The sequence below is a fragment of the Caretta caretta genome, chromosome 11, assembly GCF_965140235.1.
Source record: "Caretta caretta isolate rCarCar2 chromosome 11, rCarCar1.hap1, whole genome shotgun sequence".
Lineage (NCBI taxonomy): Eukaryota > Metazoa > Chordata > Testudines > Cheloniidae > Caretta > Caretta caretta.
The window spans coordinates 58996959-59024726 of record NC_134216.1 but is presented as its reverse complement, the minus strand read 5'-3'; the positions used below and the strand labels follow the sequence as shown (position 1 = coordinate 59024726).

The window sequence follows — 27768 nt, the reverse complement described above, 5'->3', positions numbered from 1 at the left end:
CTTTAAAAATCTGTACAAATATACAAGCAATGATTTTGAAAAAACAAACAACCAAACAAAAACCACTTGATACACCCAACATATAGTGCCTTATCTGGAGTAGCAGATATCTAGAGTCAGTGAGAGTTCTTCTTTTGTTTCTTCCAATGCTATACTTCTTCATTCTTAATTTAAGGCAAAACAGGAACCAACGAGTTGAAATTTAAGTCACATGGTAAATGATCATAACTTCTCGATTGATTCACTGAACTGGGTACTTGGAATTACTGTAAGTTGCCCGGCACGAAGAGATGGGATTTACTGACACAATTTTCCATTGACAACGGCATTAAACACTGAGTACTTCAGACTATCAAGGTCTAAGGAAGGCACTCATTCATTGAAATACAGATTCATATTGACATGCAAAGTCTCGAGTATGATGAGTGTTCCACCAACCAATAAATATGAATTAAGGAAAACATGAATTCTGAAAAAACAGACCCACAAACTGTGCACATCAGAAAACTAATGATTCCCCATTGGGGGCTAAAACGCAAAGAGGTTCAATATAAAGGAAAGGAAACATATTTGAAGAGAAGAAAACAGAAAGGGGAAGACAAAGTGCTAGAAAAGGGGAGAACACTCATCAGGAACTCATTCTCTCTTCTATACCAAATCTAAGCCAACACTGCATATGCTGTTTACTCACAAGCTCCATTGACATCTAGTGGGCATGAGTTACTGTGTGACTATTCATCAGGCTCTCTCACTGATAATCTGTAATAGCTCACTCAGAAAGACTTTAGGATCAGCAGTTGTCCTGGTTCATCAAGCCTTTAGAAACTAAAGGCAACGTCTAAGTTACCTGCAAGTGAGGTGTATTACTTGAATGAAACGCTGATTACTCTATTTGTGAATGCTGAGATAAAATGGCAATATACCTAAACAGATGATTACTTGCTCCAGATTCCTATTTCTTCTCTCTGTTGCACAGTTTATATTATTCCTGAACTCTCTACCACTTTGTGGGACAGCTGCATTTACAGTACCATGGTTCCATGCATTTCTGGTGTCACATCACTTTTTCCTATTGCTGGTTCAACCAAATTGTTGAATTGCAGAACTGAACCTAGCACAAACTTTTCCTGTGATAAACAAATCATTTTACATCAGCTGGAAAAAAATGCTCATCCAGGAATCCAAACTCTCAAATTTATATTCTCTCTCTTTCCTTTGGCAACCTCAAGGATAAGGGAGTGACTTCACATTCTCACCAGCCTGAAGGGTATGCAATGGGCCACAGCTGTGTCTTATGATATGATGGGGCTTGTGCGTATTCTTCATTGTTGCATTGTCCCCTTTATTCTGGCTTCTTTCAAACTACTTTTTGAACCAAGCTCTGCCCTTCTTTAGACCTTGTGCAACTCATGTGGAGGCAACAGGCTTAATGCTGCTATCACTGACACCTGTATTTAGTTGTATACCTGAAGTCACCTGTATATGCCTGGAGTATTTACCTGACAGCAATGTACACTACTGACTTTAACATGCACTTATTCCTGACTTGAACCTGTGTCACAGAGAGCCAGATTTGTCTTAATGAAACTACACACAGGGTATAAATCAGGCCACAATTTGGCCCTTTCTGCACTTCCCCAATTTAAAGCTCCACCTCACTTTTCCAAATAGTATCCCCCAAAATATTCTGATATTAAAGGGGCACTGCCAATCTGAACTTTTTCAAAATGATTAATTTAAAAAAAATCTAGTTTTTCTTGCAGCATTTTAAAAAAATTCTGTATTTTTTTCCTGCTTTCCTATTGGTATTGGCTAAGTCCTTCTAAGTAAAAAAAGAAACTGAATGACTATGGGCTAGATCCTCACTTTATGACCTGACCTGTGGCAGTGTGTAGTTATGCTATCCCAGATGAAGACTGTGACTCCGAGAGTCAGACTGTCTCCTGGTCTTCTCTGTGCTACATGTAGGAAGTGTCCTGTCCTGAGTTTATACCAAGCACAGCATACATCATTTCCACCCATCACACATTGTGGGGAACAGAGACAGGACTCTATCCAGTCCTGCCTCTTCCTGCCCATCTGTGGTGGAGGAGAGATGTGAGTAGCAGCTCTGAGCCTTCTTCCCCTGCAGTGCTGAAACATGTGTACAGATAACCCATGCAAGAGAGTAATGATGTACCTTATAAAAAGAAAAGGAGTACCTATGGCACCTTAGAGACTAACCAATTTATTTGAGCATAAGCTTCCGTGAGCTACAGCTCACTTCACTGGATGCATACTGTGGAAAGTACAGAAGACGTTTTTATACACACAAACCATGAAAAAATGGGTGATTATCACTACAAAAGGTTTTCTCTCCCCCCACCCCACTCTCCTGCTGGTAATAGCTTATGTAAAGTGATCACTCTCGTTACAATGTGTATGATAATCAAGGTGGGCCATTTCCAGCACAAATCCAGGTCTTCTCCCCCCCCCAATAATCATACACATTGTAAGGAGAATGATCACTTTAGATAAGCTATTACCAACAGGAGAGTGGTTTTTTTTGGGGGGGGTGTTGGGGGGGGGGAAGAAAACCTGGATTTGTGCTGGAAATGGCCCATCTTGATTATCATACACATTGTAAGGAGAGTGATCACTTTACATAAGCTATTACCAGCAGGAGAGTGGCATGGGGGGAGAGAAAACCTTTTGTAGTGATAATCACCCATTTTTTCATGGTTTGTGTGTATAAAAACGTCTTCTGTACTTTCTACAGTATGCATCCAATGAAGTGAGCTGTAGCTCACGAAAGCTTATGCTTAAATAAATTGGTTAGTCTCTAAGGGCCACAAGTACTCCTTTTCTTTTTGCAAATACAGACTAACACGGCTGTTACTCTGAAACCTGATGTACCTTATGGTCCTTGGTCCCTTACAAAGGGGTGCAGGACTAGTGAGGATCTACCACTAAGCAGGAGAAACAGTGAAATTGACTTATACATACACAGCACTGTCAAATGTACAAACTGATAAACAGGAAAAAAATTTTTTTGCTAACTTTTTAATCATCGTAACTTTAGACATTGGCTGTAACTATAGTAGGAACATCACTTTAAAACAGAAACATGATTTTCAAGGGAATGGTATCCCTTCATATGGCAGTAAGGGAGTTTCCGAGGGTGTGATGTCATGTATGGGAATAACAGAAATCTAAATCACAAATATTGCTTTCTCACAGAAAAATAAAGATATTTTTCTTCAGCCAACCTAAAGACCTGACCCTACAAACACTTGTGTCTGTGCTTAACTTTATGTATGAAGTCAATTTATGGTAAAGTTAAGCATGTTGAATAGATATGTGCAGGATCAGGGGAGCAATAAATATGTAAATATAGTTTAGGATTATACAGATTGCACTGTACTAATTATTCGAGCCTACCTTTTCCTTGATATTTGCAGGAGAACTGATTTCTGCCATCTCTATTCAGATGAGAATAGTCTCTGTGAAGAGGAGAAACATTAAGAAAAAGATTAATTTACAGGTTTAGTGATGACTTCTCACTATAGGGCAGAACCTGCAAAGACTTACACATGAGCATAACTTTAAGCAGGTGAACAGTCTCGATGACATCCCGCGGGCAGGATGGGAAACTGGGTTGGACTTAAGGCTTCCTGAATGATCTCACACACACTCTCACCAACAACTTCTGCTGCGCATCACCCAAATTAGCTTTAAAAATGTGCTACAATATATTCTATAGCTCATTTGATGACCTACATCTGCTGTTTAATACCCTAAGAATGGCCAGTATGGATATAGACAGATGGAAGAATGATCCCCAATCTCCATCTTTTGCATCAAATTAATTGTTGCCATGCATCTTCAAAGCTTTAAACACAGGGTATATCTAGGGCATATTCAATTGCTCATATTTTGTTGGTCAGCAGTGGTCTTTGTTTTTGCCAAAATAGGGTTCCATAATCTACAAAATCCAGTCTTAATAAGCTGATGCATCTTGGAAATGCTCAGAGGCACAGCTGAAAAGTACTCCATGGCTGAGCTCTCCAAAGCCAGTGAGGGGATTTAGCCATATAACTCCCATTAAAATTAATGGTGGCTGTGTGGCTAAATCTCCAAATCTGCTTTGAAAATCTCAGCCTAGGAATGGAATATGCCTGTGGTTACAGATGCCAGTGGTGCTCTTTCATTTACACATCCACTTAATTAAAACAGACCATAATTGCACACACACAACCCAGGACTGAAAGAGGGATGGGAGTTTGAAGGCTATGTCTACATTTCAAACGCTACAGGCAGGGCCGCTGTAAAGCTTCAGTGTAGACACTCACTACAGCGACAGGAGGGGCTCTCCCATCATTGTAGGTAATTCACCTCCCTGAGAGGCAGTAGCTAGGTCGACAGAAGAATTCTTTCATCCACTTAGCACAGTCTATACCAGGAGTTAGGTCAGTTTAACTAACTTGAGACGCAGCTATGCTGATGTAAGTTTTCAGTGTAGACCAGTCCTAATGGTCTAATCCTGCTTCCACTGCAGTCATTTGCCTCTGATTTCAGTAGGGGACAGAACTGGACTTTACATTTCAAAACAAGTCTTACAAAATACATATATACATACAAATAAGTGTTTTGGTAGAGGAGAATTTAATTATAACAAGGGCTTGGCCATAGGGAATAAGAGCTTGATCACTCACAAAATCCCTATTCCAGACTGTATTATACATTTATAAGAAAACAAATGGGAAGGAAGCATTTTCCATTTTCCAGTCTTTCAAGCAGTAACATTCCCTTCCCCCTACCTCCCTTTCTTCCTGTTCCAGCCCTTTGTTTGGCACCTCAGATTTCCCATAATTTTACTAAGGGCATGGCTACACTTGCAGATGTAGAGCGCTGTGAGTTAAACCCGCCTTCGGAGAGCGCAGCAGGGAAAGCGCTGCCGTCTGTCCACACTGACAGCTGCAAGTGCACTGGTGGGGCCACATTTGCGGCACTTGCAGCAGCATTGGGAGTGGTGCATTATGGACAGCTATCCCACACAGCACCTCTTCCCTTCCTGGCGCTGTGGCTTGTGGGAAGGGGGCGGGGAGTGCGGGGCATTCTGGGTCCTGTCCCAATGCCCCGTGATGCATCGGTTCACATCCCAGTATTCCCTGTGCTTCGTCCACATTTGGCGCCATCTTTCAACGGTTTTTGTACTGTGTGCTCTTGTCTTCCTTTTCGGTCTGCGGGAATGGAGCCCGAACTGCTGAGGAGTATGCTGACGAGTCTTGCCAGCATGTCACGTTTGGCTGTTGAGTTATTCCTTAAGATCCAAAGTGACAGTGAAGACTCCGACGATGATATCGACTCGAGTAACGGAAAATGACATGAGTTTGCTTGTGGCATTCACGGACATGTTCACCACTGTGGAACGCTGCTTTTGGGCTCGGGAAACAAGCACTGAGTGGTGGGATCACATCATCATGCAAGTCTGGGATGACGAGCAGTGGCTGCAGAACTTTCAGATGAGAAAAGCCATTTTCACGGGACTGTGTGAGGAGCTCGCCCCCACCCTGCAGTGCAAGGACACGAGATTGAGAGCTGCCCTGACAGTGGAGAAGCAGGTGGCTATTGCAATCTGGAAGCTGGCAACTCCAGACAGCTACTGATCAGTCGCTAACCAGTTTGGAGTGGGGAAGTAGACCGTTGGAATCATGCTGATGCAAGTTTGCAGGGCCATTAATCGCATCCTGCTCAGAAGAACTGTGACTCCGGGTAACGTGCATGACATTGTGGCTGGTTTTGCACAAATGGGTTTCGTTAACTGCGGAGGGGCAATAGATGGGACACATATTCCAATTCTGGCACCAGTCCACCTAGCCTCCGAGCACGTTAATCGGAAGGGGTATTTCTCTATGGCTCTCCAGGCGCTTGTGGATCACTGTGGGCGTTTCACTGACATTAACGCAGGCTGGCCCAGAAAGGTGCATGATGCACGCATCTTTCGTAACACAGTCCTGTTCAGGAAGCTGTACCCACCATAACATTTGTGAAGGGAAGGGTGAAAGATTCACTCAGGCATGGAACTTGGAGGTTCAACACTTGGAGGCTGAATTTGAACAGCCAGAGAGCAGGGCTATTAGAGGGGCCCAGCACAGGGCTGCAAGGATTAGGGATGCCTTGAGGGAGCAATTTGAGGCTGAAAGCCAACAGTAATGTCTGGTGTGGTGCCCTGCACGGGAGTGAAGTGCGATAGGAATCTGTGTTTGCTACGTATGATACACTGATGAGCGGTGCCTATTGCTTTCCTGGGCTAAGGTTTCTTTTACGTTATGCAATAATAAAGAATGTTTTCAAAGCCAAAAAATCAATTTATTGAAAAGAAACACAAAGGGCAAGGAGGTGGGGTGGGGTGGGGAATGGTACAATCACAAATTTGCATATGTCCTGTCTGGAGTGCTGTACAATGCGTGCTGCACTTCAGGATGGCTATACTGTATGGTGATGGGGGTTGAGTGCAGTGGGTAAGGCTCGTAGTTTTCAGGGCTGGGTGGTGAAGCTACAGGTGTTGGAGGCAATGGGTGGCGGTAAGAACCCGGATGTTGGGGAAAGTGGCTTGGTGGTGACATGATGGCACAAGGGCACTCCTGCACCTTTTTATTTTCATTACTTGAATGCTGCATGACTTCATGCAACATGTCCTCTTTGCTTCTACGTGGCCTCTTCCTGATTCTTTGCAGCCTCTCAACCATTGATAACATGGACGGCTGAGATCTCAAGATTGCATCTGTAAAGGCAAAATGCAACACTTAACAGAGGCAGCATTGTTCACACCAGACAGATCAATGATTCCCCCATACTCAAGGGCAAGCACAGTGTACACAAGAGCATAATTTGCCCATCCCACAGCAAGCGCACATAACCCATGGGAGCCCCAAAATGGTGAGTGAGCACAGGGCCAAGCGTGACTGATTGTTTCACAGCTGTACTGTCCTCTGGGTTTCTGTGCCTTGGGGAGAGAAAACAGCGGCAGGGGGCCCCTATACTGAACACTGTCCCCACATTTTCCAAAGGAGTTCGTCCTGAAAGATATCTCGCTGCTGAAGGTGACCTGGGAAGCAAGGGAGGGTCTTCGACTGCAATGCGGCTTCCGCCCTGGCCCATATCCAGCTTCCCCCACCCCTCACGGCACAGTGGCGCGGACAAATTATCCTGACTGGAACAAGGACCACAGTGGCTCTCCTGAAAAACCTGTGCAAGCGCATTGCCCAGCTTCTGCATGAGACCTTTGAAGAGATCACTGAGGCCAAATACCGCGATGTGAGAGAGCACATCAATGCCCTGTTCCGCATCTAGGCATGCATGCAGCCCTAACCCTCCTCGCCCCAAGAGCCCGCACCGAATAACTTCCTTCCCAAAATAAAAGCCGCTTACCGGTTATCCTCTGGTGTTTGTCCTTCCCCAAGCACTGGCCGCTGCGACTGGCTACCTTCCTCCTGGCTTGAGAACAGCTCCTGGCTGCATGCATCTAGGGATTCCGGGGTGTCTTCCCCTGCCAGAGCACCCTTGCTCCCGCTTTGCGGCTCCTCCTCCTCCTGCCTTGTTGTATTGGCCTCTGAGGTGTCCACGGTGGTCCTCAGCATGGAGGTGGGGGTCGCCCCCACATATCACATCCAGCTCTTTGTAGAAACAGCAGGTTGCGGGGGCAGCACCGGAGTGGCTGTTTGCCTCTCGGGCTTTGTGGTAGGCATTCCGCAGCTCCTTCACTTTAACCCTGCACTACAGTGCGTCCTGGTCATGGCCCCTTTCCATCATGCCCTTGATATCTGCCCAAAGAGATCGTAATTCCTGTGGCTGGAGCGCAGCTGGGACTGGACAGCTTCCTCCCCCCAAACACTGATGAGGTCCAGCACCTCGCCATTGCTCCATACTAGGCGTCGCCTGGCGCATGGAGGCATGGTCACCTGGAAAGATTCGCTGAGAGCACTTCATGCCTGGCTGAGCAAACAGGAAGGGGATTTTCAAAATTCCCAGAGAATTTAAAGGGCGGGTCTGATGGTTGGTCATAGATATTTAGGTCAGAAGGGACCATTATGATCATCTAGTCTGACCTCCTGCACAACGCAGGCCACAGAATTTCACCCACCACTCCTGCAAAAAACCTCTTACCTACATCTGTGCTATTGAAGTCCTCAAATCGTAGTTTAAAGACTTCAAGGAGCAGAGAATCCTCCAGCAAGTGACCCGTGCCCCATGCTACAGAGGAAGGCGAAAAACCTCCAGGGCCTCTTCCAATCTGCCCTGGAGGAAAATTCCTTCCTGACCCCAAATATGGCGATCAGCTAAACCCTGAGCATATGGGCAAGATTCATCAGCCAGATACTACAGAAAATTCTTTCCTGGGTAACTCAGATCCCACACCATCTAATATCCGATTACAGGCCATTGGGCCTATTTACCATGAATATTTAATTACCAAAACCATATTATCCCATCATACCATCTCCCCCATAAACTTATCGAGTTTAATCTTAAAGCCAGATAGATCTTTTGCCCCCACTGCTTCCCTTGGAAGGCTATTCCAAAACTTCACTCCTCTGATGGTTAGAAACCTTCGTCTAATTTCTAGTCTAAATTTCCTGGTGGCTAGTTCATATCCATTTGTTCTTGTGTCCACATTGGTACTGAGCTTAAATAATTCCTCTCCCTCTCCGGTATTTATCCCTCTGGTATATTTATAGAGAGCAATCATATCTCCCCTTAACCTTCTTTTAGTTAGGCTAAACAAGCCAAGCTCCTTGAGTCTCCTTTCATAAGACAAGTTTTCCATTCCTCAGATCATCCTAGTAGCCCTTCTCTGTACCTGTTCCAGTTTGAATTCATCCTTCTTAAACATGGGAGACCAGAACTGCACACAGTATTCCAGGTGAGGTCTCACCAGTGCCTTGTATAACGGTACTAAAACCTCCTTATCTCTACTGAAAATACCTCACTTGATGCATCCCAAGACCGCATTAGCTTTTTTCATGGCAATATCACATTGGCGGCTCATAGTCATCCTATGATGAACCAATACTCCAAGGTCCTTTTCCTCCTCTGTTACTTCTAATTGATGAGTCCCTAGCTTATAACTAAAATTCTTGTTATTAATCCCTAAATGCATGACCTTACACTTCTCACTATTCAATTTCATCCTATTACTACTACTCCAGTTTACGAGGTCATCCAGATCCTCCTGTAGGATATCCCTGTCCTTCTCTAAATTGGCAATACCTCCCAGCTTTGTATCATCCGCAAACTTTATTAGCACACTCCCACTTTTTGTGCCGAGGTCAGTAATAAAAAGATTAAATAAGATTGGTCCCAAAACCGATCCTTGAGGAACTCCACTGGTAACCTCCCTCCAGCCTGACAGTTCACCTTTCAGTAGGACCCGTTGTAGTCTCCCCTTTAACCAATTCCTTATCCACCTTTCAATTTTCCTATTGATCCCCATCTTATCTAATTTAACTAATAATTCCCCATGTGGCACGGTATCAAATGCCTTACTGAAATCTAGGTAAATTAGATCCACTGTGTTTCCTTTGTCTAAAAAGTCTGTTACTTTCTCAAAGAAGGAGATCAGGTTGGTTTGGCACGATCTACCTTTTGTAAAACCATGTTGTATTTTGTCCCATTTACTATTGACTTCAATGTCCTTAACTATCTTCTCCTTCAAAATTTTTTCCAAGACCTTGCATACTACAGATGTCAAACTAACAGGCCTGTAATTACCCGGATCACTTTTTTTCCCTTTCTTAAAAATAGGAACTATGTTAGCAATTCTCCAATCATACGGTACAACCCCTGAGTTTACAGATTCATTAAAAATTCTTGCTAATAGGCTTGCAATTTCATGTGCCAATTCCGTTAATATTCTAGGATGAAGATTATCTGGGCCCCCCGATTTAGTCCCATTAAGCTGTTTGAGTTTCGCTTCTACCTCAAATATGGTAATGTCTACTTCCATATCCTCATTCCCATTTGTCATGCTACCATTATCCCTAAGATCCTCTTTAGTCTTATTAAAGACTGAGGAAAAGTATTTGTTTAGATATTGGGCCATGCCTAGATTATCCTTGACCTCCACTCCATCCTCAGTGTTTAGCGGTCCCACTTCTTCTTTCTTTGTTTTCTTCTTATTTATATGGTTATAGAACCTTTTACTATTGTTTTTAATTCCCTTTGCAAGGTCCAACTCTACTTGACTTTTAGCCTGTCTCACTTTATCCCTACATGTTCTGACCTCAATAAGGTAGCTTTCCTTGCTGATCCCTCCCTTTTTCCACTCCCTGTATGCTTTCTGCCTTTTCTTAATCACCTCTCTGAGATGCTTGCTCATCCAGCTTTGTCTACAACTCCTGCCTATGAATTTTTTCCCCTTTCTTGGGATGCAGGCTTCCGATAGCTTCTGCAGCTTTGATTTAAAATAATCTCAGGCCTCCTCTACTTTTAGATCCATAAATTCTTCAGTCCAATCCACTTCCCTAACTAATTTCCTTAATTTTTGAAAGTCAGCCCTTTTGAAATCAAAAACCCTAGTTGCAGATTTATTTTTGTTAATCCTTCCTTTCAGTTTGAACTGAATTAGCTCATGATCACTTGAGCCAAGATTATTCCCTACAACCATTTCTTCTATGAGGTCCTCACTACTCAACAAAACTAAATCTAAAATGGCATCCCCTCTAGTCGGTTCAGCAACTACTTGATGAAGGAATCCATCAGCTATCGCATCTAGGAAAATCTGAGCCCTATTATTATTACCAGCACTCGTCCTCCAGTCTATATCTGGGAAGTTAAAGTCTCCCATGATCACACAGTTTCCATTAGTATTTACTTTATTAAAAACATTAAAAAGGGCTCTATCCATATCCAAATTAGATCCCGGCGGTCTATAACACATCCCAAACACTACCCCAGGGGAGACTCTAACAGTTTTCTTCCCCAATGTAATTTTTGCCCAGACGGACTCAGTCTTATCCATTTCATCGCTTCTTATTTCTTTACATTCTACCTCATCATTGATATCCAATGCTACTCCACCACCTTTACCTTTATTTCGGTCTTTCCTAACAAGCACATACCCTTCAATACCTGTAGTCCAATCATGACTACTATTCCACCCTGTTTCTGTTATCCTTATAATATCTGGTTTCACTTCCTGCACCAGTAGCTCTGGTTCCTCCATTTTGTTACCTAGGCTCCTCACATTGGTGTACAAACATCTTAATTTTTGCTGTTTGGCCTCACTCACATTCTGTACCCTATTAGGCACGGTCATTCTACAGCCAGTATAACCTATTAGACTGGTATCTACACTGCCCTTCTTCCTACCCACGGCTGTATCCTCTCTTACTTCGTTTTCACCTGGTCACCTGAGGGCAGGGCAGTAGAGTTCAAAGTGATGACCAGAGTAGCAATAACAGGCATTGTGGGATATTTCTGGAGGCCGATCAGAGCGCACTAACAGACCAGGGCGTCCACACTGGTGCCTCGGCACTCCAGCGCGGGCGCACCGAACATTATTCCACTCGCCGAGGTGGAGGACCAGCAGTGCTGTAGCTGCTGAGACAGAGAGCTCTATGTGCCTTGCCAGTGTGGATGGGGAGTGAGCTAAGGTGCCCAGGACTCCTTTATTGAGCTGTACCTCGCAAGTGTAGCCAAGCCCTAAATCACTCTCACCACTGTGAAATGCAAACAATCATCTATAAACTCCTGCTCTGAAGCACAACACTTCACTGGAGTGTGAACTCCAGAAACTCAGTGCCTCCACTACAATATCGGCTGATTGTTGCGGCGTTTTGTGTGCATCTGTGTCCTAATTAAAAGGATGAGATTTATGGAAACATGTTTTCAAAGATAGCATGGATTTGGGTGGTATATATGCTGAGAGAAGGAAGGTAATAGGAAGAAAAGTGAATTAACTCTTGAGTTGCTCATCTAACAAAGAGGGAATGCTGGGTTAGAGATTAGGGATTAGTGTTAGAAATTGTCTGGAAACAGTCCCAGAGTCCCAGGGCAAAAAGAGTTAACGCTTTCCAATCCTAATTATAACAACATGGCTCAAAATGAGGACACAAGCGAATTGGCTCCTACTTGCCCCCGCCCCCTAGCATCACAAGCAACGCCATCATACAATTCCACTCATAAGTTTGTCCAGCTCTTTCGTAAGACTAATTACGTTTTTGTCCCTACAACTCCTTTTGGGAAGACTTGTAGCGAGGAGGCGTGGCCTCCCTCAGAGAGTGACAGGGAGGGACCACAACATGCCCTCTGGTGAGCTGAAACAGGAGAGCCAAGTCTGCCCCGTCGGAAGCAGAAGGGTGGGACAGGACGGGTAAGTATAAAAGGTGAGCCCTGCAGCTCAGTGTGGCTGGAACCACCACAGGAGACAGACACATCCTGCCGGCTGCTGGAGCCTGCAGAGGAGCTGGTGGGGTTGCCTCCTGAGTACCGGCCAGAGCTCCCAAGACCACTGGCCGACCAAGACGCTGAGGTGTTGCCAGGGCTGCTGCCTGAGGACTGGATGGATCTCCCTGGGCTGCCGGTTGAGCAAGACGCCGAGGAGCTGCTGGGGCTGCTGCCTGCGGACTGGCCAGACCTCCCTAAGATGACAGACACAGGTACACCCCAGGGGGAGAGTAGGAAGCAGCCCAGGGAACCAGGCAACAGTCTGGTTGGGGCTGGGCTGACAGAAGGTTGCGGGCAGATCCTCCACTATTAGGGCCCTGGGCTGGGACACAGTGGAGTTTGGCGGGCCCGTGTTCCCCCTGCCACCCCATTCTGTACTCCCCCTCCTTAGGCCAAAAGGCCTGTGTTCCTCAGGCACCCTTACCTGAGCCCCATCGACTGTGCTTGGTGCTCACCCTTACCTGAGCCTCTAGACTCCCTTGGTGCTCACCCTTACCTGGGGCTCATAGATTGCTTAGCCACTCTTCCCTGATTGCAGGCCAGAGTCTACTCATTGCTTTGCTGCCCTGCTCTGACTGGGACCTGGGGTTCATAGACCTGCTCTGCCCTGATTGCTGGCCAGAGCCTACTGACTACTTTGCTACTCCACTCTGGCTGAGGGCCTGGGGCTCAAGGATTACTTAATCGCTCTGTCCTGATTGCTGGTCTGAGCCTACTAACTGTTTGCTGCCCTGCCCGAGGGCACGGGACTCATAGATTACCATACTGTTCTGCCCAGCTAGGGCACTAGGTGTAGCTAACTCCCCACTTTGAGCTCACCTTTACTGGTACATGACAGCGAGGAGGCGTGGCCTCCCTCAGAGACTGACAGGGAGGAACGGCCACGTATGCTACCGTTTCAACATACCATAATGCACAACATAACAAAATCCACTCTCTCCCTCCACCGCAACTTATTTTGCATTAGAAAGTCCCCTTCCACAATCCTCCACCAAACCCAGAGCCATAGCCCAGCTGCTGTTCTTGAGATTCTTCTCCAGCTACCAGGCCATTTTGAACACTCCATTGCCTATTGAAGACAGCTCAGATCAAGAGTCAGTTGTTTTAAAGTGATGATGGAGGGTTCAGAATGGCCTGTCTGCCAGAGTATCCTAAAGTCTACCGGTGGATGGAGAGGTCTGAAAGGCTTGGGAACAACTGGAGAAGGAAGAAGACAAATCTAGACAGGCTTTGGGCAACTCCATTTTGAATATTGAACAAATTAAAACAATTACAGCAAAATGCTGGGAAATAATTTTATTGCACTTCCACCATGTTTTCTTTCACTTTTTGCCATGAGCTATTTTCTGTATCCCATGCCCATGTTGGATGAAATGCACAAAAACCTTTCCCCTTCAGTTGTGGGGAATTAAAGACATATGATATCACTAAGACTTCCCAAGCAGCCAATCAAAGCATGCTTTGGACAACCCATGTCCAAAATTTTATAGCCAATAAAAATACCCAGTCCTGTTGCTTTTCAAAATTTCTTTTTTTAAACTCTAAATCATTTGCTTACCAATAACAAAGCACACAGTAGTTTTGATTTCGCTTACATTTTTATGGAATATCATACAAATAATCAATACCTAAAGAGCCACTCTGGCTGGTGCAACAGCCCTGAGTAGAGTGTGTGCGTTTGATGATAATGAGCAATTCACTGTTCTCTACTTTGCCTACAAAGTTTGATAATTATTTATAAGTTTACTGGACAGAAAACTTCTTGTATCTTGTTTTAAATGTATATATGCTAAAGCTGATATATTCCTTTAAAAAAACCCCACTGTTTGAGGGAATTGTACCGACATATACTGCAGAGATCACACACCATGTGGAGTAAAACCAGGTGTTTTTATTGTGCTATTCAGGAGGTCAGATAGTCCCTTCTGGGCTAAAAAACTACAAATCCATGAAAAATCAAATGAAGGGAAACAAATTCTTTTGTCGTCTTAAATTTTGAGAATTAAGCATAAACAAAATCTTTTCAAAATGCAGCTTACTAAACTGTTGCTAGTACCATACCATTATGACTATGACCAAGGGTTGCCAATTTTGGTTGGATGTATTCCTGGGTTTTATCACATGACAATCTTTAGTTCCCGGAGACTCCAGAACAATCCTAGAAGGTTGGCAACCCTACTATGGCCATTAAAACTGCAACCTGTTGCCAAGCAAATGAATCAGAGTTCTTTTAAGGGCTGTCGATTAATCGCAGTTAACTCATGTGATTAACTCAAAAAAAATTAAATGCAATTTAAAAAATTGTGATTAATCGCAGTTTTAATTGCACTGTTAAACAATAGAATACCAACTGAAATTTATTAAATATCTTTGGATGTTTTTCCACATTTTCAAATACATTGATTTCAATTACAACACAGAATACAAAGTGTACAGTGCTCACTTTATATTATTTTTATTACAAATATTTGCACTGTAAAAATGATAAACAAAAGAAATAGTATTTCCAATTCACCTCATACAAGTACTGTAGTGCAATCTCTTGATTGTGAAAGTGCAACTTACAAATGTAGATTTTTTTTGGTTACATAACTGCACTCAAAAACAAAACAATGTACAACTTTAGAGCCTACAAGTCCACTCAGTCCTACTTGTTCAGCCAATCGCTAAGACAAACAAGTTTGTTTACATTTATAGGAGATAATGTTGCCCGTTTCTTCTTTACAATGTCACCATAAAGTGAGAACAGGTGTTCACATGGGACTTTTGTAGCCGGCATTGCAAAGTATTTACATGCTAGATATGCTAAACATTCATATGTCCCTTCGTGCTTCGGCCACCTTTCCAGAGGACATGCTTCCACGCTGATGACTTTCATTAAAAAAATGTGTTATTTAAATTTGTGACTGAACTCCTCGGGGGAGAATTGTAGGTTTCCAGCTCTGTTTTACCCCCATTCTGCCATATATTTTGTGTTATAGTAGTCTCGGATGATGATTCAACTCAGCACATGTTGTTCGTTCTAAGAACACTTTCACTGCAGATTTGACAAAACGCAAAGAAGGTACCAATGTGAGATTTCTAGAGATAGCTACAGCACTCGACCCAAGGTTTAAGAATCTGAAGTGCCGTCCAAAATCTGAGAGGGATGAGATGTGGAGCATACTTTCAGAAGTCTTAAAAGAGCAACACTCCAATGCGGAAACTACAGAACCCAAACCACCAAAAAAGAAAATCAACCTTCTGCTGGTGGCATCTGACTCAGATGATGAAAATGAACATGCGTCGGTCCGCTCTGCTTTGGATTCTTATTGGGTAGAACCCGTCTCAGCATGGATGCATGTCCTCTGGAATGGTGGCTGACGCATGAAGGGACATATGAATCTTTAGCACATCTGGCATATAAATACCTTGCGACGCCAGCTACAACAGTGCCATGCGAATGCCTGTTCTCACTTTCAGATGACATTGTGAACAAGAAGTGGGCAGCATTATCTCCTGCAAAATGTAACAAACTTGTTTATCTGAGCGATTGGCTGAACAAGAAATAGGACTGAGTACTTGTAGGGTCTATGTACAAAAAAATTACTGCATTCAAAATAAAACAATGTAAAACTTTAATTCTACATTTGTAAGTTCAACTTTCATGATAAAGAGATTGCACTACAGTACTTGTATTAAGTGAATTGAAAAATACTATTTCTTTTGTTTTTTACAGTGGAAATATTTGTAATAAAAAATATAAAGTGAGCACTGTACACTTTGTATCCTGTTATAATTGAAATCAACATATATGAAAATGTAGAAAACACCCAAAACTATTTAAATAAATGGTATTCTATTATTGTTTAACAGTGTGATTAATCACATAATTAATCACGATTAATTTTTTTAATCGCTTGACAGTTTTAGTTCTTTTATTTATTTTCTCTTTAAACACCTCTTTTTGTTTATACTGCTTCAAAGATGTAAGCTAAAGAATGTTTTTAAATTTAAAGGAATTAAATCAGCCGATTCAATTTGCTAAAATACATACCCAGTATTTGTTCTTTGTAGCAATGTCCTGATTCAATTTTAAACTAGTTAAGAAAACTTAATACAGCACCCAGCTAGTTCCCCCTTTGTCCCCTTTGCTGTGTGTTTCATGTATTACTATGACGATCAATGTCCACTAACAGATGTGATGTTGATTCAGCTATTTTGCAATTACAAGTTACTTCAGAAAGGCATGGCAAGCCATATAAAACTAACATGCCCTGAAAAGAGGATTTAAAAAAACAAACAAATCATTAACTATTATGATACTGACTTTTACAAGTGGAATCATTCTTTTGCACTTTAGACTCTTCATTAATATGCATGGTACAGCTGTCAAAATGAAGATACTAAAATTGAGTTTGAAGTATTTTTCATTCACTCTCTCCAGAGACAAATAGCTGAAATAACATGTATAAGAGACTTGTCCATCTAGTATTACTTGTTAAATAAGTGAAATATGAATGATATATTTTAAAGGGAAAATATACTATAAAATTCATGGAGTTTTAAAAAATATTCTTTATTCATGTTATTAATAGCAACTTACGATAGTAAAACTTCTTTCTGTAGCATGGGTTGATTTATTTAACTGAAAGATATTTTTGTATGTGATGACTTTGTGATTGCAGACATTGAAAAATTGCTACAGTCCCAATTCTGTAAGAAAAGACAAGTAACTTTATGCTTGTGAATGGGCCTACTGAAATTAATGAGACTTCTCGCATATGTAAATTTACACACACACTTAGACTCTGCAGGATCCTTGGGGTCCTTGTTTGTAATTTTTTCAAAGGACTAATAAAACTGAATTGGAAAAACAGATTAGTAGGGGCCTGATCCTTCAAACACTTGTACACATACTTAACTGTAAACATGGGAGTAATCCCCATTACTTGTACACTTAAAGTTAAGCACAAGTGTATTCTTTGCAGGATTGGGGCCTAAGGCTGTAAGAAGTTGAAAAAAATCTAATTTATGTTTCCATATTTGTGCCTTTCATTTATTTTTGCATTTCACTCAACTCAGACAATTGAGACAGACAGGTCGGTTTCACTTTACTTTAGTCAGTTTCATTTTCTGGATCTCAAGCCCTACTCCAGGGATGTTGTGAGTTTACAACTTTGCAAGACAATGTTTACATTAAAATAACACCTTAATTTTTTTTTTCAAGCAGTGTTTCCAACTCCAAGCATTCAAATATCATGAGTTGGGCCCCCCAAAATTATGACATGGGTTTAAAAATCATGAGGTTTTTTTAAAAATGGGAATCTTTTTATTTGCCTCTTGGGGTTGGGGCCTTTAGGATTCACATTTTCAAGCTTTTCTCCACAACCCAGAGAGCTAGTAACTTTCACTAAAAAAAAAAAAAAAAAGAGTAAGGCCAGATATAATCACATGACTTCAGTAGCTGGGGCAGTAATAAAAGAGCATGAGACTTGCACCACTGCATAAGCAAATTTTATTTATATTGGGCCAAAAATTGAGCTGTGCCAGGTGGCTGTGGAAAGGCCAAAAGTAATGAAAAAGAGGCAAGGTACAGGGTACAGAAGGAGCAAAAGACACACCCTTCAAACTTATTTTGGAAGATTTCACCTCCATGGATCTCTTTGCTGCAAATTCCACAGCTCACCACAGAAGGAGGAAATACAGTGTGCCAGACATCTGGACAAGACAATGCAGCACTGATCCACTTGGCCACAAACTTGCATATGCTAGGAGAACTGTACCATGTTTGCTGCTGCTTATTGCTTTCAGCTATAGCTGTGTGGCCTGCTAGCTATGCATGTGGCCAAGGTATCTGCAGGCTAGGGAGAAGATTCCATTTACCCCAACTCTCTCATAGTTCCTATAGGCAAAACTTTTGTACTTTGGCTTTTCTTGCAGGCTCAGAATTAGGTCCATAAGATTCTCTAAACCCTTTGCAGGGGGGGGGGGGGAAGGGGGGGAGGAGTCAGTCCTCTTGAAATAAAAGTTTCCACTGAATGCAAAGAGGATTTTGCCTGCATAGGGGCTGCAGGATCAGGTTCAAATTCCAAAGGCTAGATTCTGATACCCTATTATCAAAAAGCACCATACTATACAAGGATCTCAGTGATCCCAGGGCTGCTTCTTGTATAGTAAGGGCAGCAGAACTGGCCCTAAATTTGGGGGCTAAAACTAGTTGAGAGTGTTGCTTTAATTACCAGTGACAGCACAAAAGAAACACAGTTGCAGCAAGACCTTTAGTAAAGATTTTTCTGCAGTAAAAAAGTATATTGTTTGAGTTAACACAAGCACTGAATATTAAATGCACTAAAAATACAGTATGAAAAGTGTGATGGAAAAGCTTTTCAGCCTGAATGTCAGTGTAAATACTTTGCCTTTTCACAGCATCTCTCACTTATATTTCTGATTCTGAAATGTCATTGCATATCTAGCCATACCTCTTCTAAGAAAGAAAGAAAAAAATCTCTTATTTAAACAGGTCATTACCTTCCAATATTGGTTTCAAAACATATTTCCTGAAATAGAAAAATGCTCTCAGTCACTCATTGTATCGTGCCCTTAAACATATGGAGTAAGATGGCAGGTGGCTATAGTATTTCTATACCTGTTGCACACTTTCAAATGAGACAGCAAATTCTAGCCTTGTAAAATGGAGCATTTTAATACAACAGTCACAGAATGAAAAGGGCAACTTCAGGAGACACTTCAGGAAATGCTCCAAAGCCTTCATATTTGATAAAGCTTTTCCGGCACTAACCAGAATGGCATTCAAAGCCATGCCCTTCATTTCTTCCGTCCCCTATGAAACAAAAACAAACGACTTCACACCAACTAGAGTCTTCTGTAATCCCTAAATGGAGAAAAGTAAGAGCCTTTGTAACATCCGCTAGGGACTTTAATTACTGCCCATCTATTTCACAAATAACTCACTGATCAATAATATTCTCGTGTGATGTACGCATGGTGTTGCAGGGTAAGTACACCCTGCCACGGGGTATCAGATCACATGTGGTCCAAAAGAAGGGAACAGGCTGTACCGCAGCCAGCTAGTTCTTATACTAATGACCTTTACTATGGCCGTGGTAGCTTTGCCTGCTGGTGCTGGTATGTTTCGGGAAGATCCCTGCTGACTCAGTGGTGAGCACCCCCACCAGCGATAGGGCCCTGGGCTGGGACTCAGAGGAGCAGGGAGGGCCTGAGTCCCCATGTAGAAGGGCCGTTTGCTGGCTCTGGCCCTTGGGCCACACTACACTGAGTGGAAGGGTCACCTTATTGAGCTGGCATCAATAAGGTGACCCTTCCACTCAGTGTAGTGTGGCCCAAGGGCCAGAGCCAGCAAACGGCCCTTCTACATGGGGCAATGTGGCCCAGTGGCCAGAGTCAGTAAACGGCCCTTCTACCCAGGGCAGTGTGGCTCAATGGCCAGAGTCAGCATAGTAGCCCACCTCTGTGGGATTGCATGGCCTGTTGGCCCACTGGGGGAGTGGGGCACCACTCAGGGGGGACTCAGGCCCTCCCTGCTCCTCTGAGTCCCAGCCCAGGGCCCTATCGCTGGTGGGGGTGCTCACCACTGAGTCAGCAGGGATCTTCCCGAAACATACTGACTGGTTCCCTGGTTCACTCACCGTCAAAAAGTTTCAGTCCCCTGGGCTGCGTCTTACCCTTTCCCCCTTGTTGGAGTTCCCCGATTCCTCTGAGGCACTCAGACGGCTAGGCTCTCACCAGTGCGGCCCCTTCTCGGGGCTCGTTGGGCAGCCTGAAGTCTGTCTGGCACTCTGCGAGCTGTGGTCCTGCACTCGGGGCCTGTAGCAACACCCAGGAGACAGCTTGCATCCTTCCCCTCCAGCAGCTTGCCCAGCCTGAGCTAGGCTGCTACCTTTTATGTGCTGCCTCCAGGCTGAGCATGCCTAGCAGGGGCGGAGGGGCGGGGCTTCTTCAGCCTGCAAGCAGAGTTACTCGTCTCAGGGCTGGTGCAGGGTAGGTACGCCCTGTCACATGGTCAACCCGCAAAGAATTATACGGATATGCTGAAATTATAGTTAAAATGTGTTTAAACCAGGCATGCTGGGGGAATTGATGAACAAGTTTTCTCCAGACAAAGGAAAGAGGCCAATACCTCAAACCAGGTGTGGCTATATTCAATGCACTATTCATTTGTATCGGAAATTGCAGGAAGAAATCATTTGCATCGTAAAAATCACCAGCATGGGAGAAGACAGCATGGAATCTACACCAGACAGAATGATGTCAATACCCACAAGGAAAAAGGAACTTGATATGGGATGCATTTCAGAAGAATACATTTCAAAGATTTACTGCAATATAAAGAGAAGGGGATCAAGCTCCTAAGTAATCCTTTGCCTGAGGAGACAAGGATAATCAGCGTCTTGGTCTCTGTGAGGATCCTGGCTAAGAGCTAGTCAGCCATTGCTGGAAAAGAAAGATTGGTGAGGAACCTACCTGGAACAAAGACTGTAGCTTTTTAAGTCTTAGCTATTATAAAGCATATTTTACTTGTGTTTTATTTTATTTGTTTATTTGGAATCCTTTATCCCTATCTATCTTCATGCCTTACACTTGAACTCGCATAAAATCTCTCTCATTGGTTAAATAAACTTGTTTTACTTCTTATCTAAACCAACCCAGTGCTTTGATTGAACTGATTAACTCCAGAAACTGCTGTTTCTGTCTCTTTAAAGGAGAGTAAACATAGTAGCTTTTGTGAATGTATGGTGAGAGGGGCTGTGCATTGCAGAGAGACATCTCTGAGGAACTCGTGGCTGGAGTTCACTGACTGTTACCTGGTAGGCAAGAACAACAAGGAGTCCGGTGGCACCTTAAAGACTAACAGATTTATTTGAGCATAAGCTTTCATGGGTAAAAATCTCACTTCAGGTGAAGCGTGACCCCTGACACTGAACAATGGGAAGACCCAGGAAAAACCCTGACAGCACAGCCTCACCTCGTCAGGCTGCAACTGTGCCCAAAGCCACCCCAGCAGCACCCCGTTCCTCTGCCTCCTCTACCCAGGCCAAGACAACACCCACAGCCAGCCAACCAAAGAGTGCTCAGGCTGCTGGGAGTTCAGGCACCAGCAGGGCACAGACAGACAAACCAACCAGCAGCACCACCTCCAGAAGAGCTGGGCAAAGCTCTTCCCAATCAAGGGCCACTGCAAGCACATGGCAGTGATCAAGGAGACACCAAGATAAGCTACAGAGTGACAGCTAAGAACCCCTCAGTGACTAGTGGAGGGAAACCTTGCTCCACAGCAACTAAAACACCTGCCGGTGCCGACCCCTGCCGGAGAGGGAGTCAATCCAGCCACTCTCGGGCCAATACCACTGGCCAGGGCAAAGCAAGCAAATTTCCCTCCCTGCTGACAATAGAAGATGTGGTGAAAGTGGAGAGGGAAACCCGGGGCCAGAGGGACAATCCCAAGTGGTATGAGTGGCAGGAAAACCGCATCACGGCCTCAGTCACACCCAGGATCGCTAACAGCAAGTTTGTCAATGGCAAGAGCTCAGAGGTGCCCCAGTCTTACCTCAAGGCTGTGGTGAGCTCTGGTTCCAAAGTGCAGACACCAGCCATATCCTGGGGCACCCGAAATGAGAAAAAGGCAGTGCAGGCATATAAGGAGCTCCAGTCCAGGAGGAATGGTAGGCCTGTGAAGGTGGAGGTGTGTGGCCTCTTCATTCACCAAGGGAAGCAGTGGCTCGCAGCCAGCCCAGACGGAATTGTCAGAGAAGCAGATACAGGGAAGCTGCTGGAGGTCAAGTGTCCCTATAAGGTTTGGGCTGGAAGAGCGCTGAGGAGTTTGCTGGCAAGGCAGACAAGCTGGTGTATCAGGGAGTTTTCACACATCTTAGCAGCAGCAAAGCTCCCACTTGCTGAGGCAGAGAGGGGTAACACACAGTGGCTCATAGCTCTGGGTATCTGCAGCAGTTTGTCACAAACCACCTTCTGGATGCTCGCTCTCTTTTAGGAGTAAAGCAGCATTTGTTTGCTGTAACTTAATTCTAAATTACAGTGAACTAAGGCCACTTTACTCCTGAATGAAAGCATCAAGGTGGGTGTTTAGCATGCTTGAATTTGGCAGTGAAAAATCAGCTAATGCGATCCTGAGATGCATAAATAGGGGAATCTTGAGTAGTAGCAGAGAGGTTATTTTACCTCTGAATTTGACACAGGTGCAACCACTGCTGGAATACTGTGTCCAGTTCTGGTGTCCAGAATTCAAGAAGCATGCTGATAATTTGGAGAGAGTTCAGATAAGAGCCATGAGAATGATTAAAAGATTAGAAAACTTGCCTTACAGAGATAGACTCAAAGAGATCAAGCTATTCAGCTTAACAAAGAGGTTAAGGGATGACCTGATTACAGTCTATAAGTATCTACGTGGGAAACAAATATTTACTAATGGGCTCTTCAGTCCAACAGAGAAAGGTATAACATGATTCAATGGCTGGAAGCTGAAGCTAGACAAAGTCAGACTGGAAATTAGGCATATATTTTTAATGATGAAAGTAATTAACCAATGGAACAATTTACAAAAAGGTTGTGGTGGAATCTCCATCACTGACAATTTGTAAATCAAGATTAGATGTTTTAAAATGTGCTCTAAGAATTATTTTGGGGAAGTTCTATGGCCCTTGTTATACAGGCGATCAGACTAGTCACAGTGGTCCCTTCTTGCCCTGGAATCTATGAATTTATGTGCACTGATTTCAAACGTTATTTGATTTGATTTGCCTCTCCTGAGTGCCTGCATCTAGACAAGCTCTCAGACATCTGCTGCACTGTGTGTTAGCCTAACCCCTCTTTCTTCCAGCTAATTTCTTTTGCACATCCTGTGACAAAGCATCTCCCATTCCTGGATGCCACCCAGGATAACTTCCTCGCTGCCATCCCTGGTCCTTCAATAACAATATCAGACTGCTGTCCTAGTTTTCCCTTTTAAAAGTCTGATCATCTATTACTGCAGTATCTCTTATAAAGACAACTGGCAGGAGGTAACAAGTTTATCAGCAGCAGCGCAATAAATCCATTCTTCAGTCCTACCAAATGGGACAGTACAACCTCTGAAAGTCAGAGCAGTTGCTTGTGCAGATTTTCACCATTCACTGCAGAGTGCAGTCTTTGCAGTTTTATTATTCAGAATGTGCTCATGTAGTATATCAAGGAAGGACTGTAGTGTATTTTCACTAAGGGTCATTTAATCATTTCCAAGTTACTCAGTTAAAATCCCCCTGCTGGCACACAATGTACAGGAAAACAAAGTAATCACAGTTTCAGAGCCCGCTTTAAAATACAAGACACAATGTACCAAGCATCTAATGAGATTGCAGTGGCCTGAACTGTGCTCTCTTCTTCTGCATGCTACTTCCTCTACAAAATTAGATCCCCTTTTTAAATGAGTTTGCTATCTATCCCAGGTGTATTGTATTACACTGTCTTCTCTGTAGTCTACCATATGTTTTAGGTAATAACAAAAGGCAGCAGAGTTGGAGACGTAAGTCCTTCAATTCACATGCATAATTTCCTGTCAAGGTTCCTCCCCCACTCTGAACTCTAGGGTACAGATGTGGGGACCTGCATGAAAAACCTCCTAAGCTTATCTTTACCAGCTTAGGTCAAAACTTCCCCAAGGTACAAAATATTACACCCGTTATCCTTGGACTGGCCGCTACCACCACCAAACTAATACTGGTTACTGGGGAAGAGCTGTTTGGACGCGTCTTTCCCCCCAAAATACTTCCCAAAACCTTGCACCCCACTTCCTGGACAAGGTTTGGTAAAAAGCCTCACCAATTTGCCTAGGTGACTACAGACCCAGACCCTTGGATCTGAAGAACAATGAACAATCCTCCCAACACTTGCACCCCCCCTTTCCTGGGAAATGTTGGATAAAAAGCCTCACCAATTTGCATAGGTGACCGCAGACCCAAACCCTTGGATCTGAGAACAATGAAAAAGCATTCAGTTTTTTACAAGAAGACTTTTAATAAAAAATAGAAGTAAATAGAAATAAAGAAATCCCCCCTGTAAAATCAGGATGGTAGAGATCTTACAGGGTAATTAGATTCAAAAACATAGAGAACCCCTCTAGGCAAAACCTTAAGTTACAAAAAAGATACACAGACAGAAATAGTTATTCTATTCAGCACAATGCTTTTCTCAGCCATTTAAAGAAATCATAATCTAACACATACCTAGCTAGATTACTTACTAAAAGTTCTAAGACTCCATTCCTGTTCTGTCCCTGGCAAGAGCAGCATACAGACAGACAGAGACCCTTTGTTTCTCTCCCTCCTCCCAGCTTTTGAAAGTATCTTGTCTCCTCATTGGTCATTTTGGTCAGGTGCCAGCGAGGTTACCTTTAGCTTCTTAACCCTTTACAGGTGAGAGGAGCTTTCCCCTGGCCAGGAGGGATTTCAAAGGGGTTTACCCTTCCCTTTATATTTATGACATTTCCGTAGACATTACCTTTGAGAGGTATCTGCCAAACTGGTACAGAATTCCAGATAAATATGAACGTGGGCCCTTGGTGCATTTTCTTGTATACAATCTTTGTTTAGAAATCTATCAAAAATCTTATAAAATGCAGCCAAATGCACCTGCTATTTCAAAATGATACAGGGGATCACTGCTCAGTTCCCCACTTCTATTTTGTTTAAATAACTTAAACAAAATTATCCCCCATGTCCAGATCTAAATGCTGACCTGTGTGTGACTGTTCTTGAATTCTCATGTTTGAGCAAAAAATATAGTTGTTACTCAATGGTACTGTCATTTTAAATGCCAGGGTGATAAAAAATAAACAGCTGAAATAGGCAGATCTTCCTTTTACAATTTCACCTTTAAAGTAATACTTTAGTCAGTGAATGCAGTGAATACTACGAAATGAGCAGTATGGTAATAATAATTAAATAACAGCATTGACTTATTTTGTTTAGGAGAATCCATCCTCAACAAACAGGATTCTGAAGACTATCCACCTTCAAGATCACCATCGTTTTCTACAGTTTCAGAGTTATCTGCCAATGATAGTGTTTCAGTCACATCCTGTATGTCACAAAGCCACAGTAGCAAAAAGAAAAAAAAATCTCCATCATCCAGAAACAATCACAGACAAGTTTCAGAGTAGCAACCATGTTAGTCTGTATCTGCAAAAAGAAAAGGAGGACTTGTGGCATCTTAGAGACTAACAAATGTATTTGAGCATAAGCTTTCATGAGCTACAGCTCACTTCATCGGATGCATTCTGTGGAAAATACAGTGGGGAGATTTATATACACAGAGAACACGAAACAATGGGTGTTACCATACACACTGTAACGAGAGTGATCAGGTAAGGTGAGCTATTACCAGCAGGAGAGCGGGGGGGAAAAACCTTTTATAGTGATAATCAAGGTGGGTTATTTCCAGCAGTTGACAAGAACGTCTAAGGAACAGCGGGAGGGGGAAGGGGGGAATAAACTGGGGAAATAGTTTTACTTTGTGTAATGACCCATCCACTCGCAGTCTTTATTCAAGCCTAAGTTAATTGTATCCAGTTTGCAAATTAATTCCAATTCAGCAGTCTCTCGTTGGAGTCTGTTTTTGAAGTTTTTTTGTTGAAGAATTGCCACTTTTAGATCTGTAATCGAGTGACCAAAGAGATTGAAGTTTTCCCCAACTGGTTTTTGAATGTTATAATTCTTGACGTGTGATTTGTGTCCATTTATTCTTTTATGTAGAGACTGTCCAGTTTGGCCAATGTACATGGCAGAGGGGCATTGCTGGCACATGATGGCATATATCACATTGGTAGATGTGCACGTGAACGAGCCTCTGATAGTGTGACTGATGTGATTAGGCCCTATGATGGTGTCCCCTGAATAGATACGTGGACACAGTCGGCAACGGGCTTTGCTGCAAGGATAGGTTCCTGGGTTAGTGGTTCTGTTATGTGGTGTGTGGTAGACAAGTTTGTGATAAGAACCAGCAGATTACAAAAAGAGGTAATTGATGAAAAAATTGCCCAGTTTGTTTATGCAACAAACTCTCCTTTCTGTATGATTGAGAACCCACACTTCATTAACATGGTTCAGTCATTAAGACTAGGATACTGTCCACCCAACAGAGCAGATGTCGCAGGCAAACTGCTGGATGAAGTGTATGAAAGAGAAATTGAGCAGTGTGCAAAAGGTCTAGAGGGTAAAATTGTTAACTTGAGTCTTGATGGGTGGAGCAATGTCCACAATGATCCTGTTGTATGTGCCTGTGTGACAAAAGAAGAAGGGAATGTCTTCCTTACAGAAACAATTGACACATCAGGAAATGCACACACAGCAGACTACTTACAAGAAATAGCAGTAAAAGCTATAACAAACTGAAAAAAAATTCAAATGTCTAGTATGAAGCTTGGTCACAGATAATGCTGCAAATGTATCCAAGATGAGAAGAAATTATTTAGAAGAGAGTCCCAACCTAATAACATATGGTTGCAGTGCTCATTTGATGCACCTCCTAGCCAAAGACTTCAGTTTTCCAGAAATAAAGGCTAATGCTGAAATTGCAAAATACTTCCGTTACAACCACTTTGCAGCAGCTGCTCTGAAAAAAATGGGAAGAACCAAGCTAACTCTGCCACAAGATGTGCGATGGAACTCAGTAGTGGACTGTTTTGAGCACTATATCAAGAACTGGCCTAATCTGATGACAGTTTGTGAACAAAATCATGAAAAAATAGATAGCACTGTCACAGCTAAAGTTCTCAACATTGGGCTTAAGAGAAATGTTGAACACATGCTGAATACTCTGAAGCCTATTTCTGTAGCCTTGAACAAAATGCAGGGAAACAGCTGTATTATTGCTGATGCTGTTGCAATTTGAAAGGAACTGAGTGAGATCTTAAAAAGAGAAATACGCAATGACAGAGATAAATTACAAGTATTAAAAAAACGAATGGGACAAGCACTATCTCCAGCTCATTTTCTTGCAAATATTTTCAATACTCGGTACAAGAGTCAAACCTTAACTGCTGAAGAAGAGGAGTTGGCTATGACATGGACATCCAGCAATTATCCCTCCATAATGCCAACTATAATAAACTTCAGAGCTAAGGGTGAACCATTCAAGAAATATATGTTTGCTGATGATGTTTTAAAGAGAGTCACACCAGTGAACTGGTGGAAGTCACTTATGCACTTGGATTCAGAGACTGTTGAAGTGATAATCTCACTATTAACAGCAATAGCTTCTTCTGCTTGTGCAGAAAGAATATTTTCTTCCTTTGGACTAATTCATTCCAAATTGAGAAATTGTTTGGGA

The 27768-nt window shown here is 43.0% G+C and overlaps 1 protein-coding gene across 2 annotated transcripts in view; it reads right to left on the bottom strand.

Moving 5' to 3' along the window:
* SPATS2L (spermatogenesis associated serine rich 2 like) overlaps window positions 1-27768 on the bottom strand; it is a 146864-nt gene that overhangs the window by 71128 nt on the left and 47968 nt on the right. For both annotated transcript variants that reach the window (XM_048868836.2, XM_048868837.2), the window contains one exon: window positions 3421-3482. In XM_048868836.2, coding sequence (XP_048724793.2) covers window positions 3421-3459 — 39 coding nt within the window. In that variant the 5' untranslated portion in view covers window positions 3460-3482. The remainder of the gene's footprint in view (window positions 1-3420; window positions 3483-27768) is intronic.